Raw genomic sequence first — 17,971 nt, forward strand, 5'->3', positions numbered from 1 at the left:
TATATATATATATATTTCATGTCATTCTGCTGTTAATTTAATGAACAAAACCACACAAAATGTGGCAGCATTACAGATAAAAGATGAAGGATGGGCAAAGAGTGCCATGGCACATTTCCATTGCAGTGTCCTCCCCCCTATTTTCGGATCACCACACAGAGGAAGGGGAAGGTTTCATTTTTTTTTGTGTGTGAACACGCGCAAATTCCGACAAACATTGACATAACGCTCAAATCAAAAGTACCCCAGTAGGCCCTTATTGTGATGCTTAGGTTGAGGTTTCAGACAGCAACCTATTAGAGGTGTTGTGTGGGCATCCATTGTTGCACATACCAGGGGTTGGAGGAGTGCACGGACATGCCCTGCTACTTATACACAACAAAAGCGCAGGAGAAGAGAACAGAGACAGGGAAAGGGGGTGTAATTGTTGCCATTTAATGTGAATGACATCTCAGTGAAGAGCAGAATAAAGCAAGAAGGGAGGTGGGTGGAGGTCGTGATGGGTGAGGGGGGGGGGGGGTATGGGTGGGGGTTGCAGGGAGGTTGGTACATGGGGAGGGATTGGGGGGGCAGGGGGAAAAGCCTTTGACAGCCGTTATCGGGGGCGAAGTGAAACGCCATCTCTCTTTGTGCGGCTGCTGCAGCTCCTCGGTCGGATCTGTTCCTCACTCATGTCTGGATGTTTGTATGAGTGGCTTGGCTGCAAAACAAACTTCACAAAGGCACGGGGAAAACTTTCAGGAGAGGGCCATGACTCATTTAGCTGCCTTACAATGTGCCGTGCTGAACACATAATGTGTGCGTGTCTGTGTGTATGTATCTGTGTATCTGTCTCTTTGTGATCTATGTGTGAGTATAGGTGTGTGTGTTTGTTTTCATCTTCATTGGTGTTTGAGCGTGTGTGTGTGTGTGTGTGTGTGTGTGTGTGTGTGTGTGTGTGTGTGTCTCTGCCTGCATGTGTGTGGTTTTGCCGCTATCACCGCATTCAAAATCCAGCCACACCGCATGCAATCCGTTTACAAGGACACCGAAAGCCATCCCAATACGGGCACACCAGTCCCTTGGCTCCAGGGGACACATTCGTCATGACGCTGGCCCTCTCACACCGACCTCCCTCTCCCTCTGGCCAGGCCCTGGACGCGGACCTGTTTTCCAACATCACGTTCCGCATCAGGACGGGGTCGGCACGCCTGCTGTTCGCCGTGGACCCCATCTCGGGCAACGTGTCCATGCTGCAGACGCTGGACTTCGAGGACCTGGCCGCCATGGGCATGGGCACGTCCTACACCTTCCAGGTGGAGGCGGTGGACCAGGGGGGAGTCATGCCCCCGGGACAGGCCACCGTGACGGTCCGCATCACGGTGAGGGATATGCACACGCACACACGCATATGCACACACACGCACACAGACACAGTCACACACAGACGTGCACGCGTTCAGCCACACATGTAGGCGCCTCCACACACGCCCCTCAGGATGTTGTCCTTTTCCCATCACTTCTGGGACGGGCTGTTTAGTATTCAGCTTCTGTCCCCTCCCTACTCTCCCCTGTCTCCCCCCCATCCTCCCTCGTTACACTCTCTCCCTCCCCCACCTCTCTCTTCCCTCCATCCCTAGATAATGCCTCCCCTCCCTCTCTCTCTGCTCTCCCTTCTCTCCCCCCCTTCCTCCCTCTCCCCTCACCCTCCTCTCCACCTCACTACTCTTCTCCCCATCCCCTCAATCCCATCCCAAACCCTCTTTTCCATTTTCTCTCCTCCTCACCCTCCTCCCATCTCTCCCATCCTCTACCCCCCCCCCCCCCCCCCCCCCCCCCCCATTCCCTCCCTCTCACTTTTACAATGCTGCTCGTCAACTCTGCTGCTGCTGCAAGTGTATTACCAGCAGCAACGAAATAAAAAATCATATGAATAAAATGTTGTTGTGGGAATGGCGACATTGACATGTGAGACACGTCCGGCGGGTTCAGGGACAAACCGTGGTGCGGTCGCACCGTCAATAATGACCAGGATGTATGTCGCGCCAAACTGTGGTACAGTGTTTCAGATCCACTTCCACAAAACCTCCCTCATGCGTGACCTTAAGAAAGTGCCTGTAAACCGACCGTCCACCTTTCCTTATTGTATAGGATTGCTTTTCTCATATTGGGCCTGTTTATATTGCCAATGCTATGTTTTTATTTTCATGCCCCAACATAGGGCATGTTCATGCGCAGACATGTCCTTAAACGACCTTTTGTTAACATCAGTGCCTCCAGGGTCAAAAGGACTATACTTGTAGGAGGAATGCTTGTGATTTAAAGCTTGAATTGAAGCCTTATCTAAACAGAACAGCGACTGTGCATTCACTTTACCGGCACTGAGTGGCATCTCTTTTTGTTTCCTACCACAATTGTGTAAGGGTTTTCTATGGCTTGTTTGCCAACTCTTTCAAAAGATTAACGGCTTAATCCACCCCCACAAAAAACGGCTTATATGATTCCAATTTTTGATTGTCATTGTGTTGAATAAATGTATGCGTATATGCCTGCACGCACCTTGTCATCTGCCTGTTAGTGTGAATCTTTCCTCATTCATTAATATATATACAAATATATATATATATATATATATATATATATACGTGCAGTAATATCATAAGTCATAATAGATTTAAACTGAACAAAATAACAGTCTAACGATCTAATATGTGTTTTCATGTGGACACAAGTTACAGTATTAAAGCACAGAATATATCCATGATACATGATGAATTGAAAGTAAATGCCTATTTTAATGGACGTACATTACACGGCGTCAGATTGGTTCGTCTGTGATCCGACAGTGTTGTCCTGTGCAGCATGCGTGCATGTAAGGAATCTTCCATTCTTTGATAAGGACGGGCTTTGATGCTTTTCAGTTCGTTGTCACTGGGGAGCGTTGTGTCTGATGATACGAGGAGGCACTCGCTGGCTGCCGCTATCAAACCCTCGTGCCGGCTGTTTCAAACAACAGCGCACCAGTTAGAGCCGGCTTAATGCCATCGCCGGCCTTCCAGGGATAGGGTGGGGGGGGGGCTCATTCCAGCAGTACCGCTTCCTTTGCACAAGCCTAGACATGAGTGAGGTAGAGATGTAAAGAGAGAGAGGGAGGACAGAGAGGGAGACCCCTTTGAAGGCGGTGTTATTCCGTTTTTTTACCCTTGTTTTGTGTTTTGTGTTTCATCTGTTCTGTGCCTGCCAGTGAAGGATAGGTTGTCCTGCAATTCCCACTTCTTCTCAGATCTTTTTCCGCCAGGCTCGATTTCTGAAATCATATCTTAGGGCCTGTGTCCTGCATAGCGTTATTTTCAGTTCCCGTTGAGGAGAGAGTGTACGTGGCCGTTTTATTGTGTGGCCGCTCCCAGCGCTTCTGGTTCAAAATATCTAAACTATTCAGAAAGGCTCGGGCGTCGTCACTAACGCTCCTTTTCAGGCCACCAATCATATATTACTTTTTTTTTTCCCCGATTTCTCGTAAATATCTGTTTATAAGATGTAGACAGATGTATGCAAGATGGAGTCAGATTTGTTTTAACAAATCACGATTTCTCAAGGCGGCATTGCAGCTGATACTCTCGGCCTTGTGAGACTTGACGGTTGAATGCCACTTTTGGGATCAAATTCAACAGAAGGAAACATAAGTCTGACGTCCACACTTGACATTTAATGCAAACTCTGTGGCAGGATCTGTGTTGGGATTTCACTTTGCGCCAAAAGAAAGTACTGGTTAAATAAATCTGCCGAAATAGCGCCATGCATTCAATCCTGCATCGTCGTTGAGAGGCTGTCAATGTTCCTGAGGCTTTGTGGAAGTCAAATACATAGAAGCATACCCCTGCTCTGGCGGTGTATCAAAATAAATAGCAGCTTATGCAGTTTGAACGTATTTTTTTCTGTTAGAAAGATATTGGATATGCAACCGATTTTCACAATTAACAATGTGACCCCCCCAGTGTGTTTGGGAGCGTATACCTGCTCAGGAGACAGAGGACAATCCTGTCCGGCTCCCTGTAGATCAGGGTTTTGATGACGAGGCCAGAATAGCTCATTTGATCACACCTTCAGCAAGATCAGAACTAGGACTCTCCAGACCTGACGTTTACTTGTAATTATGCCTTATAATCAGACTAAAGATTTAATCAATGCTGCTTATTTTATCAAAAGCGAATTAACTGTAACGAATATTTTTTTAATCTATGAATATGTCTTCATCAGACCGCTGCCAACTTGAATTTTCCTTGAAAAAAAATTAAAGTCATCCCTTGAAAATATACTGCCGGTTCAAAAGGCTATCGACAACCTTTTTATCTTCCTCGCATTTTTTGGTTTGAATTATTCAACATTAACGTAACTTCCGTTGAATTGATGACATTAACCCATGGTCATCAATTCAACTTCATGAAACGTACACAACGACACGACCTTCAGAAAAGTCTGTGGTGGCGGACGCTATAAATGCAAATTAAAAACGTGTCTACTCCAAGTATTTCTTTCTGCTGACATGGGGTCAAGAACGAAAGAAACACTGCTTCACAAGCCTGCTCATTTGAAGCAAGGTCAAGTAAAACTAGTGCCTTCATGACAAATCCAACATATTACATTGCTAATGAATGTTAATTATTTTTGCATTTTTTGTCATATTTGTTCAAATCCTATTTACATCTCGATAGCCATCAAAATGTTAAACACGAAAAGTAAATCATCTTGTATCTGTGAGTGTCACAGGCCTCCAATATTCCCGTCCATTCATTTCATTTGGCCAAATAAATTGATTGGATAGCCTTCCTTTGTGTCAACCTAATTTCGGGCTACCTGTTTGCACTCTGCCCAGGCACTGATGGTGCATGACCAGAGCTTGTCATACGTCTAGGCAGGTTGCTGGTTTCTCCAAGTTGCCTCCCCTACCTTAAAATAATTAACCAATATATATTTTCATGCTCAGCTTTTTCAAACTACCATCTAGTTTGTTAGCCATACATTTTCTTGCGCTAGTTTTTATTTCTGCTGTTTTCCATCACATCATAACAACATTTTGTGCCTTTTTTTTTTCCCAGGACATGAATGATTTCTCTCCAGTCTTCACCCAGGCTTTGTACAGAGGCCTTGTGGCCCCAAACGCGGACAAAGGAACCGTCATCACCACCGTGCTTGCTGAGGACCAAGACCCACCCGTAAGTGTAGCTTTAAGGCCATTCACCGTTTGTCGGCTGGGAGAACTGAAGGACTTACTACTTTCAGTCCTCCCATCCAGCTAGCATTTAGAAGCAAGCCCATTGCTAGCCTTTAAGAGAAAACAAACAAACTATGGATTCATTATTGTTCAGTTGATCGGTATCCATCCAATTCTATTTCCTGTCCTCATAGCATCATGTCCACCATCCAAACCAAACGTGTTTTCAAATAGTATCACTTCAGTATTATTTTGTATCACCTTTCTTGAAAACTGACCTTGAAGCGAAGGGGAAGACTTGGTCAGTGTTGTGAGAATGTTTCCTTGGCCGCTGGAGCCTGATCTTCAAAGCTGTCAGGGAAGAGCTCAAGGCGGGAACATTTATGGGTCAGGATGACCCTCTGATGCGATGCCGATGCCGATCATTTTCTAGCCGCTGTTTTCCGCTCTTCACCCAAAAGATGTGAATGCCAACACTCCTTGAGGAACACCTTGTCCTCAAAGGATTTTGCCAGTTTGCCCCAGGTTAATTGTTGACATTTTCGGTGTCGAAATGTAAATCAAATTCTTTTTTTATGTTCGACCCCTTCTGCGGTGAACACCGTTTCTGGAATTGGACTGCTGGCAAGCCATTGACATGCATTCTATTGCAAGCAAGGATTTATCTGCTCCCGTAACTTCATCTTTGTTTTGGCTGACACAAGTCACCGAATACGAACTGCACTGGCTAGGAAGATTTCCTCCAATAGTGCCCACAAACAAACAAATCCACAATATTGAGTTTGGGGTAAACACGCCACTGTAGAAATTGCGATAATATAAGGGAAGAGACAATTTCTCACCTCGACAAGCAACGGCGGATCGTTCATTTTTTCATATAAAAAAGGTTAACTTCAAACAACGCAACGACCGGCATACCAACACAGAAGTCACGTGATTCTTAAAGATACCGGGTCCCTATAACACAGAACGAAAACATGTGAATGAAACAGTATGGTGATTTATGTCTATAGAGTCCACCACAAGACTACACTTTAGGGCTCAAATGTAATATTACCCTCCTCCTTGAGCCTCCCAAAATGTCTTTACACTTTGTTGCTCAAACATAATATTACTCTTTTCCTTGAGGCTCCCCAAATTTCTTGCGATATTGATTTCCCGCCCTCCCCCCTGGGGACTGTTTTAGTTGTTTTATTTTTCTCATGTTTTGTGGGTAAGCTATGTGTGACTGTATGCTACTGCTGCCTGTCTTGGCAAGGACACTGGAAGAGGTGTTTAATCTCAATGATGATTATTATTTTCAACAAACCAATAGTAGTTGACTTAAATCTTTAAATGTCAGTGCACTTTTCAGCCCTGAATTACAGTAAAAGCTATTTAATAATTGATTTGCATGCATAGTATACCACACTTTCCTTTGAACAATTACCCCTGTTACCATAAATTGACTAATTTTATATTGTAATCAAATACTAGCTGCTTTCAGACACACATGTAAATCCTGATATTCTCCTGATGGGCCTTATGTGTGAACAACATATCCTGACATTTGTACCCTGAAAATCAGAATAATACAACCCTGAGGTAGTATTTTCTCTGTAAGAAATGTAAATTACCTTATGTGTGAATGAGGTGTAGAAAGTCGGTATTTCTCACACCACTTCAATGGGCGTGTTGTTGATGCTTCTGTATGTCATTGAGTGGCCCCCTAAATGATAATCAGCCTGTTGCCTTTTGTTCACTGATTGGTTAAAAAATATTTTAATGTTGGCACTGCTTTTAAGAGTCATTTTTGAAGAACGAATATACAATTATAGGCAAATTGTTATCATATTAATGTGCTCAGAAATTTGTTACATTACCAACTGGGGTTTCCACATTATTGCAATGGGTTTAATTATAGCTAGAGGTTGAGAGCGCGCAACGCACGCGTGGAAACTGTATTCTGATACATATCTGGACATAGACAATGTCAACAATTAACCCGAGTTAACTCTGAGTTTGAGTCACATGAGGCCCCTTTAAGTCTAAGGACTACACATTTGCTTGGGTATATCGTCTGCCTCCTCTGTCGCCTTACAACGATTTTTAAGGACAAGGTGAAAGCCATCGCTGTGTGTGGCGGTGATAAACACTGGGACACTTCTAATGCCCAGAAGCAGCAGGAACATTTGTTTCGGTGCGGTTCCTTTGGTAGACAGTCTAAATCTATGGCTACCGATAGTGAGAATCGATCTGTCCTTCTCTCTGCTCGACAGGCGGGTCCTGTGAGCACAACAACTATGAGGCTGTGCTCGGTTGTTTTTTGGTCTGGACCGTTCTCGGTGAGAAAAGCGTGCAGAAGTTTATTGACTGCTAACATTGACCTCAGGGTGGCTGGTAGCAGTATATATTGTTAACTTACTTTTCATGAGTCTAAGGGATGGGGAGATCAATAAAGATTGATGCGTTTCCCAATTTTTGTGTAGTTGTAGTTATAAATCTCTTTTTTTCCAAGCATTTTCCCTTGGGGAAAAAACAACTAAATCTATGTTGATATTATCATGTCTTCGTGGTGACCCTCTATTGAAATGAGAAATTACTTGAGACTTCACAGGAGCAAAGTGCTGCACGATACACCACTTGGAACATGATCACGTATGGCGCGCTATTTATCTTGTTGCAGTAGGTAACAAATTCTGGAGTTATTTTGTTCCCCAGACAATGAGTAACTGAACTATTACCTATTTATTTATAGTTTTCTTTTATCACAGACACATATATTGTTCGATTTTATTTTCTTTACCTTGACATGTTTCAACGGATATACTTCCGTCTTCATCAGAAGGTCACACGGGTGTATCAGTGTGACGCGTTCTTGTCAGCTGAATTTAACAGAGATGTGATCCACCTGTCAGTCTTTTGACTGGTGTACCACACCTCCTGCTGTCAGTCCGCCGCCCCCCAGGACGGCACTACAGGTATGGGAGAGCATATATGCTCCCTCATCTCTGTGCATCGTCTTCGGGTTCCGCATCCTTATTTCAATCGCCTCCTTTATCCAACGGTGATAACGGTTGTTCTCCTGCTCAATGACTCTGGCATTGTCCCAATCCATGATATGGTTCTCTCTTTTGCAATGGTCCGTTATGGCTGATATGAGGTTTCCTTGGGCAGTGGACTGACAGCAGGAGGTGTGGTTCACCAGTCAAAAAACGGACAGGTGGATCACATCTCCGTTAACATCAGCTGATAAGAACGCTTCACACTAATACACCCGTGTGACTTTCTGATGAAGACGGAAGTATATCCGTTGAAACATGACAAGGTAAAGAAAATAACATCTACCAATATATGTGTCTGTGATAAAAGAAAACTATAAATATTTATCTCAAGTGAAGACACAATGAATGCATTGAACTATTACCCCCTCCCTCTCAATTCCCTTTGTTATTTGAAAAGCAACAAAGTAACCCCTGGTTTGGAGACCAACCATTTTAAAATTTTAAATTGTTTGGACTGAGCTCTGGGGTGTCCTTGGAACAATACACACCCTGTAGACATTATTCCATCAAGGGTTCTTAGAAGGTTTAAGGGAAATCGTGTTGTGGTGTCTGCAGTATATGAATAGAGACAAGTGTAGGCCTTCTTGTGTTGGCAATTGACCAAAATGTACAACGTCTGAATAAATGTTTGCTATGGTTGGATAAGCAAATCTTTTTTAATCTGCATGTTTCGTTTTTTTTTTTTAAAACAAGCGTGGCGTGTAGTGTACTAGAGACAAACTAAATGATGTAGAATTTGATTTATACATCGTGTAGCTTAATCATTAAATCTTATGTCATCACAATTTTGACTCTGAATCGTATTTCTTAGAGTCTCTGGGTATTTTGGTTTCTGTCACTTAATTTAACCGATAAAACCAATAAAGCGCTGTTACAAACATTGTCATGGCTATTGAACAGCAACACATCTTTGGCAGGGCTTAATTGGAGGGAAATCAGTTCTGCCAAGTCGCCCAATATAACGGTGGATTTACACAGTCAAATCTAAAGTGCAACAATATGTTGCGCATTCCTGTTTTTGTAAACAGAATAGCACATTTCCCTGTATTGCTTTTGGGCTGCTGTTGGATGGCCCCGGTGAGACTGTATCTTATTGGATTGCAGAGTGTATGCAGACGTGTGTCAGTCGTAATGTGTAGGAGGAGAACAGAGCTTTACAAGAACACCGCTGAGACGGCTGCATTTCCCCATGCTAACACACACTAATGCCTTCTCTCTCTCTCTATCTCTATCTCTGTTTCTGTCTCTCTCTCTCTCTCTCTCTCTCTCTCTCGCTCTCCCTCTCCCTCGCTCTCTCTCTCTCTCTCTCGCTCTCGCTCTCTCTCTCTCTTTCTTTGCTTTCCTCTTTCCTCTTCAACACACTCCCTCACCCCTTCCCTCTCTACCTCCTAAGCCATCATTCTGTCTCTTCTTCCCTCTTGAACAATCTCCCCCACTCGTTCTCTCTCTCTCTCTCTCTCTCTCTCTCTCTCTCTCTCTCTCTCTCTCTCTCTCTCTCTTCTCTCTTCTCTCTTCTCTCTCTCTCTCTCTTCTCTCTCAATATATGTCCCCTCTGAACCCACCTCTCACCCCCCCCCCCTCCCACTATCTCCTCTCTCTATCACTGCAGCTAGCTTTATAATAACCAATTTAGATTTCATACATAGTGGCCTTATATGGCTCACCTTAGGCAACGCATATGAAATGATCTTGTGATATATTTTGAAATGATACATCTTACATTCTAAGAAAAGTTCTGCCTCATTACATGAAACATTGCTGGTGAGAGTAGTGAAGCCATCGGTCAGGAAGATTGTGTGTGTTCAATGAGGGTCATTCCATCGGGAGGACGGCAGGCTTAATAAGTGTAACCACAGCATTCCTGGGCTTCTATAAGGAAAAGCCTATAAGTTATACAAGGTATTTTTTCTGGGGGTGGGGGTTTGACTCAGCCTTCTGTGTGCAATTTGCCGTTGTTTGTTTTTATAACCCCTTTGTGTAATGGCAGTGGCACTACCCAATCATTTTATTTTCGAGGTAGCGCACATTCTAGACTGTTCGTCAAAAAGGATATATGCAAAACCTGGGGAATTTTTTTTTCTGAAGTTTGGCAATGGCAGCATTTCAAAACTATTAAAGACTATTAAACATCCCAAAAAGAAAATGCAAACTGTGTTAACACAGTCATCGGCCTACCACCCGCAGCCGTGAAGATGATTCTATCCGCCGGTACTCGGTGGTGCATTCGCTGTCCTGCTCCATTAAGTAGTGCAGCATTTGTTCTCCACGCTGAAACCCATCATTAGCGTGTATTTGAAATGGCTATCAGTCAAATGCTTCGACCCGCTCTTTATCGATGCAGGTTTTGTCATGATCAGATGGGAATACTGTGTGTAATCAATCAAAACTGAGCTCCGTGTCTCCACAGAGACCAGTTACTGTTTGATTTCATATATGTTTGATATGGATTACGGTAAATCATTAGGCATTATTCACTAAAATCTATTAAAGAAATATATGATGGTTGAATCGTCGATGTCTGAAGAATCGGATTTGACTTTGGGAAATCTTAGTCGATGACACCCCTATGTATAACTAATGTATATCATATTCAAGGAGTTATTATGCTATAATTGCAGACTTAAATCTAGATATTAATTAATGATCATTCTGTATCCACAAATGAATAACAATAAACAAATGATTTGCACCGATACTATTGATAAATTAATGACCACCACATTACTAATATTGTATATATTTAGTGTCACATCAATACAGAAGACAGTGAACAGCAGTCCCTTCAAATAAAGAGAAAATCAAAGAGAGAGTTGTTGTACAAACAGAGATTAAGTTCTCTAGCAGAATGGGGTTACTACCCCTGTCACTCATTGACCTGATTCAAGGCGCCCAAAGCTTTCTCATCAGCAGGATGTCTATTATGGGATAGTATGCACGGCAGAACAACCTTGCATGATTTATTTATCCTCAGGAAGATATAAATACAAATTGTGTTGTGTGCTTGTTCACTCCCTGAATGGATTATTACAAGATACACTGTTTACTATTTATCCATAGTTTTATCTAATGCGAGTTGAATTCAATGCAGTGAATTCAGATAGATGCTGTTCTTAAAGTGTGAATGAGCAAAAAAATATATTGATTTAACATCAGTATTTTCTTTTAGTAACATTGACAATATTGTAGAGACTAATATGTTGAAGATCGAATAACACTTTAACACATTTATAACCACAACAAAAAAACTATTGGGGGTTCACTGGCCCTTGTTCACTGGCCCTTGGAACAGGGAAGTATTAAGTCATCAATGATGCCTACCGGTTATGCTGTGGACATGGGGGAGCAAACCAAGGACCTTGACTCGGCCGGGAGTCAAACACTGTTTTATAGACAGAGTGAGGGTGAAGGGCGAGTAAAGAAAAACACTTTTTCAATTCATATCTTTGGAAATCCACATTGACTTTTACTGGGTAGGCGGGGGAGGCGTTTGTTTGGTGAGCAAAACTGTGGTCTCACAGCTGGGTTCTGGTGCCCAGAGTGACTAGAGGCCTGTGTCTTTGTGGATTCTGTATTAAGGAGGGTTTTATTTCCATTAAAGAGGCACAGCATGGGCGGGGGTGAGAGGAACCAAGAGCAGGCTATAATGGAGCGACTGCAGAGAAACCTGGAGCGAAAGCTACGTGTGTATTGCAACAGGAAATGGAACCACACAACGCATGATAATTCAACATCATTATACGGTATAATATTATACCATTTGGAATACAATAGAAGATGCAATGGAATTGAAAAGAAGAATAGAACCTATAATGTAAGAAAAATACCCTTTAATACAATGCCATACAATTCTGTACCATACAATATTACATCTTTTATGAGCGCATTAAGAGAAAGTTGTACGCTAGCAAAAGAAAGCAGGAAAGTTTTAATAGTCTTCTGGGATTTGAACCTTGCATCGCACTGAATTTGAACTCCTGCGACGGTCTAGGATTTCTTGCGGATCTGTGCCCACACCCATGGTCGGCTGATAATATGGGTCGCGCTCTTGAGCTGAACGCTCTGAAGACTGTAGAACCGGTAGCAGACTTCAGGAGGAGTCGGGGGGGCACAGCACTGACCCAGTGTGAATGACTCCTCAACGCTAACTAGGGAGTCAGCCATGATGAGGGCATCCTGTGTTGCTTGCCGGGTACAAATTATCCCACAGGAACATCAGGTCAACCATCATCAGGCCCAGCAGAGAATGATTTTCCTGTGGCAGCTGAAGACATTCAGACCTGCCGCAGAAAAAACGAGGGTCCAGTTGGCCAGAGCCATTATTGAGTACATCCTCAGCTTATGGCCGTCTGGCGGTTCATTGATATGAAACAAACATGCTTCGTACAAATGTACATACATCCACACATGTTAATCTATATTTATTCCTAATAAAGTGTACCTGTGTGTGTTAATTGCCTCATACCCTTTCATAGCTTCTATCCCTCTCTTTGCCTCTTCGCCTTTTACAGCCTGCATCATTTATAGTTCTCACTTCTCTATAACTTAGTAAGTTAATATTGTTACTTCATATTTTGATAGTTTCAATTATTGGTATTTATGGTGTTCTCTGTCTGTTAATGTCCAATATCATCATGTCCCATTAACTGTATGTGCAAACATACTTGGAACATTTCAATAATTCTGATTCTGAAACAAATGGATGGATGGATGAATATGTTTGGTGAGATAGATGGATAGATAGATGTATGCATGGATTAATTGGTCTATAAGCATGGATTAATTGGTCTATAAGCAGATACACATGGTATTAAGTTCTCGTTTTTAATACTAAATTGTTTGCTCGGGCTCATTTTTGTTTGTCAATTTTACAGGACAAAACTATGACTAAATTAAATATCTGCCTCTGCCCTTTAAGAAGAAACAGCACTCTCAAATGCAATTTCAACACAAATTGCTCGGTAGAGTGGTAAATAGGTCAATTTTTGGAAGGCTCCTGCAATGGTAACGGCAGTGTCCACTTTCTCCAGCTGAGAGCATAAAACATTCATGATCTGTGAGTAGCTATAGTGCAGCAAGACTTGGTATGAAACCTGAAATGTTGCCTCACTTTACCTGCAGGAAGCAGCATCCAGGTGTGCACACACTTTGACACTGTGATCCTAAAATCAGAAATAAATCAGAATCCCAAAACTGTAATGACAGTTTCAGTTTCAGTTTCGCTTTCCCTTCATTCTGTTCTCAGGAAGCTGCAAAATGTGCGGATGCTTCATGCGCTATGGCTGCAGGGTAATTTGGCTATTTTGCTTCGTATTGGCAGAGTTTTCCCTCTTAGTAGCTTGAGATTGAACAGAGAAATGGCCTTTTAACACCCACTTTAAAATGATCTTACTCTCGGAGGCTGTCTAGCGCCAAGACATTGCCCCTTAGAGACGTTGTAAAAGGAAAATGGACTTTAACTTGTTAGATCACTTCAGCAACCATGTTATTCACATGCTGTCAAAATATACCAAATACAAAGATATTTTTATCAGATTTACCGAACCTCAGTACTTTGTAGATACGCAAAGGTACTACCTAGAACCTGAACTGGAGTTGGGTACCAACGTTTGGTTGTAAACGGATGTTATGAAAGGACACAACAGTTGTCGTATTCTCAATGGAACCAGGACTGACCACCTTCTCTAGTTTAATATCACCCTCATAACACTCAAAATTGTGTCGTTTATAATGGTACAGTAAATACCCAGCCCTTGTTACATATTTGACAATGTTTCATTATAGTGTTTCCCAGTACAGTGCAGATGGTATTTTATTTTGATGAAGTTAACTTGTGATACATGCTGTCAGGTTTAACATTTCTCCACAAATAATGCCAACGTCGTTCTGCACCTCTTCATTACAAATCCTACAACTGGGTAACACACATCCTGCTGGCATAATAGCAAAACAACACAAGCAGGTCCTGACGATACAAATTGCATCCCGTGTTCATTTTCACACACTTTTAACCCGCACATAACTTTTGTTGGTAATCTGTATGGCCTTCGAAAAGCTTCTGTATCGCTTTTGTCATATTTTCGTAGAGGTTGGGATTCAAAGGGCTGTATACTATTTTTCTTGGCCTTTTATTTTCTTTTTTCTCATAAGTTGTAAGACTTATGGATGGTGGAGGTACAAGTGAGGTTTCCGTTTAAGCAGGAAAAGGCGAAGTGCTTCTGTGTAACCTGGAACCATCCTCTAAACCCTCAGGTTAACACTCAGTTGGGTTGTTGAGAGCAGCACGTACCTGGATCCCATTACTCCCTGTGTAGTGGAAGTCCCAAGGGAAGGAAATGATGATATGCAGCCGATGGCCAATCATAGACCACAGGTTAATCGTGGTCAACCGCTTATTTCACAATCCGAGCTTGAACTAATGAAGGACACATGGCTACTGCTTTTATCGAGGAGGTAGTGCTGTTGAAAACGATTTTCCCAGTTTTTATGTTAATAAAATTCAGAGGAGCCCATAAGGCCTGTGACATTAGACAACATAATGAGTGAGATTGTCTGAGTGCGTCGGTGACCTTTAAGCCCCCCCGATGACATAGCCGAAGTGTCTCCGAGTGGATTATAGGGGCGTTATATTATCAAGTTTTTCTTTTAAGATTAATTACCTGAATTTAAAAAACTTCAGACATTAACTATTCATGTTTAACTATTTGCTAATCTAGTACCTTTATCCACAGCGACTTTTGGTTGGGTCACAAATGTGGATCACTGATAAATAACATTTTACCTTTGTTTGGAAAAAGTGTTCAACCTTCGACGGGGGGCAGAGGTTTCGATGAATGCAGTGTGTTGCCAAATTGTATTGCTTCTTGTCTAAAGAGGGGCCACGACCTTTGGCAACTGTTAAAAACTCAGCACTTTTTGGAATAATGTAGAGAATATGGAACTTGAATATCTGAGCAGTATATATAGTATAGTTTATATCTATAATACATATATATATTTTTTTTTTTTACGTTTAGCCTTAAATCTGCATCACCTAACATTTTCACAGCGGCAGTCACATTTTCTATAAACCTTATTCATAACTTTTTCACTGTAACCATCGCTTTCGAGCAAACTTATTTTGAAGTTGAAAGAAAGGAATCTTCCTACCCACAATTCAACCGTCACAAGGTTTTTCGTTTGCCCTGCGGGTTACTGAGATTTGATGACGTTGATGAAGATTCCTATTCATTGATTTATCATCCGCAGTGGAAATGTGTTTACAGTTAGTAGCTGCAACAAATACACATCCAGTTATTTGTCTGTCTATATAAAGTTCATTGACTGTGAACACCACAAAATATATTCCCCTCCCCTACTTATCTGTTCCCACTTCTACAGCCCATGTTAATAACTTAATAACTTTAACTAAGTCCCCATGCGTGTCAATTAAATTACAGTTTGTTTGATAATTCCTACCGGCAATATCCTGCATTACTACTTACAGTGTTGTATGTTTACTCTCTCGCTCTCTCTCTCTCTCTCTCTCTCTCTCTCTCTCTCTCTCTCTCTCTCTCTCTCTCTCTCTCTCTCTCTCTCTCTCTCTCTCTCTCTCTCTCTCTCTCTCTTGTCTCCAAAGGGCACTGCAGCCAGTTTTGTGCGCTATCGGGTGGATATGGCGCTCTCACCTTACAGCGGTAGCATCTTCGACGTGGAGGAGGAGTCTGGCCGGGTCATCGCAAAAGTCAACCTCAACGAGGAACCCAGCACCGTCTTCCAGGTATGTGTTGGTTGCCATGGCAATGTGGTTCCCTTGAAGAGTCAGTCCAATTAAGTTCAACAACACGACAGAGTGGCACAAGGTGTCCTCTATCTCAATACATATAGAAGTGAGAACACCAGTAACTTCATGAAGTGCAGTTAATTGGGATATAAAGTTTATCCTGATGCAAGAAGGTGTTGTGAATTTAATATCAGTAGCGCAGCGGGGGAGAAGCTAGTAATCAAAATCTAAAACATTAAAATAATTACCTTTTCGTTCTTTTTAGATAAGATGATACCTTATTAATAGCAGACAGGGAACTGTGGAAGATTGTGTCACAGCAGGAATAGCACAGTGGAAGAACTTAACGAGATACAAATAATCTGTGAACACGACAGGTGGAATTAGTTCAGCAGCCACAGTAAGAACATCCTCCGCAGGGTCTTCTCCTCAGTGGAGGTGATGACCCCCACCCACCTCGGGTCCTTTTACATTATGGACCGCAAGAGGTTTACAACAAATGTAAGCCCTCTTTTCGGTTGAAGAAAAGAGGGAATGACATGCATAGGACAGCAGGCCAAAGGTCTAAATGGGCCACTCTGGGTGGATTCACTGAACCGCCCCGGAATAGACCTCACTTCCCCTCCGTGTCCTTGTCACTTACCAAGTCAGTCCTCCACACGACCACCAGCCAACGCATTGAATCAATTCTGATGAACACGATCGACCCGACGATGTTCGCCGTCGTTGAATTCCCTTTTCCGCTCTCTTTCAACTCTACTGCCGAGAACTCTTAAATAGGTTACATCTTCACACAATTCACACAAAGAAGCTCAATTAGCCCGTTCGACATACACAAGGCTGCCTGTATTAGCGGACCGACCTCAGTGCTGCGTGTTTATGGTGGCAGGCGGGGAAGCTAATGCTGCAGGATATGCTCTTCTAATGCCATGAGCCTTTTCATCTGCCTACGGCCCTTCTTGCTTTATTATGTTCCTTTTTGTTTTCCTCTCTCAGTCACATCTTTCCTCTCTGTTAGTTGGCTCTCACTTTCTTTTGCCTGAGAACTAAGAACTTCATGCTGTAGCTCAAAGTCATCTCGAGGCTCGGCGAACTCAAATGCCCTGCTTCCTTCTGCACGTCAATTTTTAATTGTAACAATAGTGTTTGTGTGTGTGTGTGTGTGCATGTGTCAATGCACGTGTGTATGCTTGTGTCTCCCTGTGTATATATGTTTGTGAATGTGTGTGTGCTGTGCGTGCATCCGTGTGTCACTCCCCACAGCTCTACGTGATAGCCTTCGATGACGGGGAACCTGTGAAACTCAACAGCACCCTGGTGGAGATCACAGTGCTACAGCCCTCCCGGATCCCCATCTTCACCCAGGAGGACTACAGGTACACCCTGATACACTACGCCACTAGGCGGAGTGAACACGTAAAATGTGTTATTAAGTTACGTTAAAAAAGGAAAGGGCAGGGTTATGTTATATTGTTTGGGAGATTTACTCAGCTTCTAAGAAAAAAACGAACTTACACGGGTGGATGAGGCTTTCAGAATGGGATTGAATGAGGGTGTTTCTACCGTCTGCACGTTGTGTATTTGAAATGTTTGCACACACTTTTTCTTAGAATGTCTGTGTCCAGAGAGGATGTTTTATCTTGTCTTTGCACCAAGGAAAAAGTTCAAGAGTGCTGCCCTAGTTTGTGTTCTGCTGTTAATATCCAAACACGCACATAGTAATCCACGCCTCCAGATACTCGATTGGTCGAAACAAAACTGAAGCGAAAGAAAGTGAAACGCCCCCGTTCAGTCAGATTTGGGCTGTTCTGCTGTCAAACTTTAGATTCGATTTGTGACACTACCGCCGCACCTATCCCACCATGGGAGTGTAAACACTCTCCGCTGGAGGTACCGCCACACACCGCCGTGGAGCTGCAGAGACCTGGGAGAGCTGGAACTATACTGTGTTGCGATGAGCCATTTGTTCCAACACTG

The 17,971-nt window shown here is 42.8% G+C and overlaps 1 protein-coding gene across 1 annotated transcript in view; it reads left to right on the forward strand.

Moving 5' to 3' along the window:
• Positions 1-17,971, forward strand: part of pcdh15a (protocadherin-related 15a) — a 409,668-nt gene that overhangs the window by 333,692 nt on the left and 58,005 nt on the right. The window contains exons 25-28 of the mRNA XM_056608756.1: positions 1,131-1,361; positions 5,076-5,192; positions 15,851-15,991; positions 17,258-17,370. Of these exons, the coding sequence (XP_056464731.1) occupies positions 1,131-1,361; positions 5,076-5,192; positions 15,851-15,991; positions 17,258-17,370 (602 nt within the window). The remainder of the gene's footprint in view (positions 1-1,130; positions 1,362-5,075; positions 5,193-15,850; positions 15,992-17,257; positions 17,371-17,971) is intronic.

Source organism: Gadus chalcogrammus, chromosome 15 (assembly GCF_026213295.1).
Source record: "Gadus chalcogrammus isolate NIFS_2021 chromosome 15, NIFS_Gcha_1.0, whole genome shotgun sequence".
NCBI lineage: Eukaryota > Metazoa > Chordata > Actinopteri > Gadiformes > Gadidae > Gadus > Gadus chalcogrammus.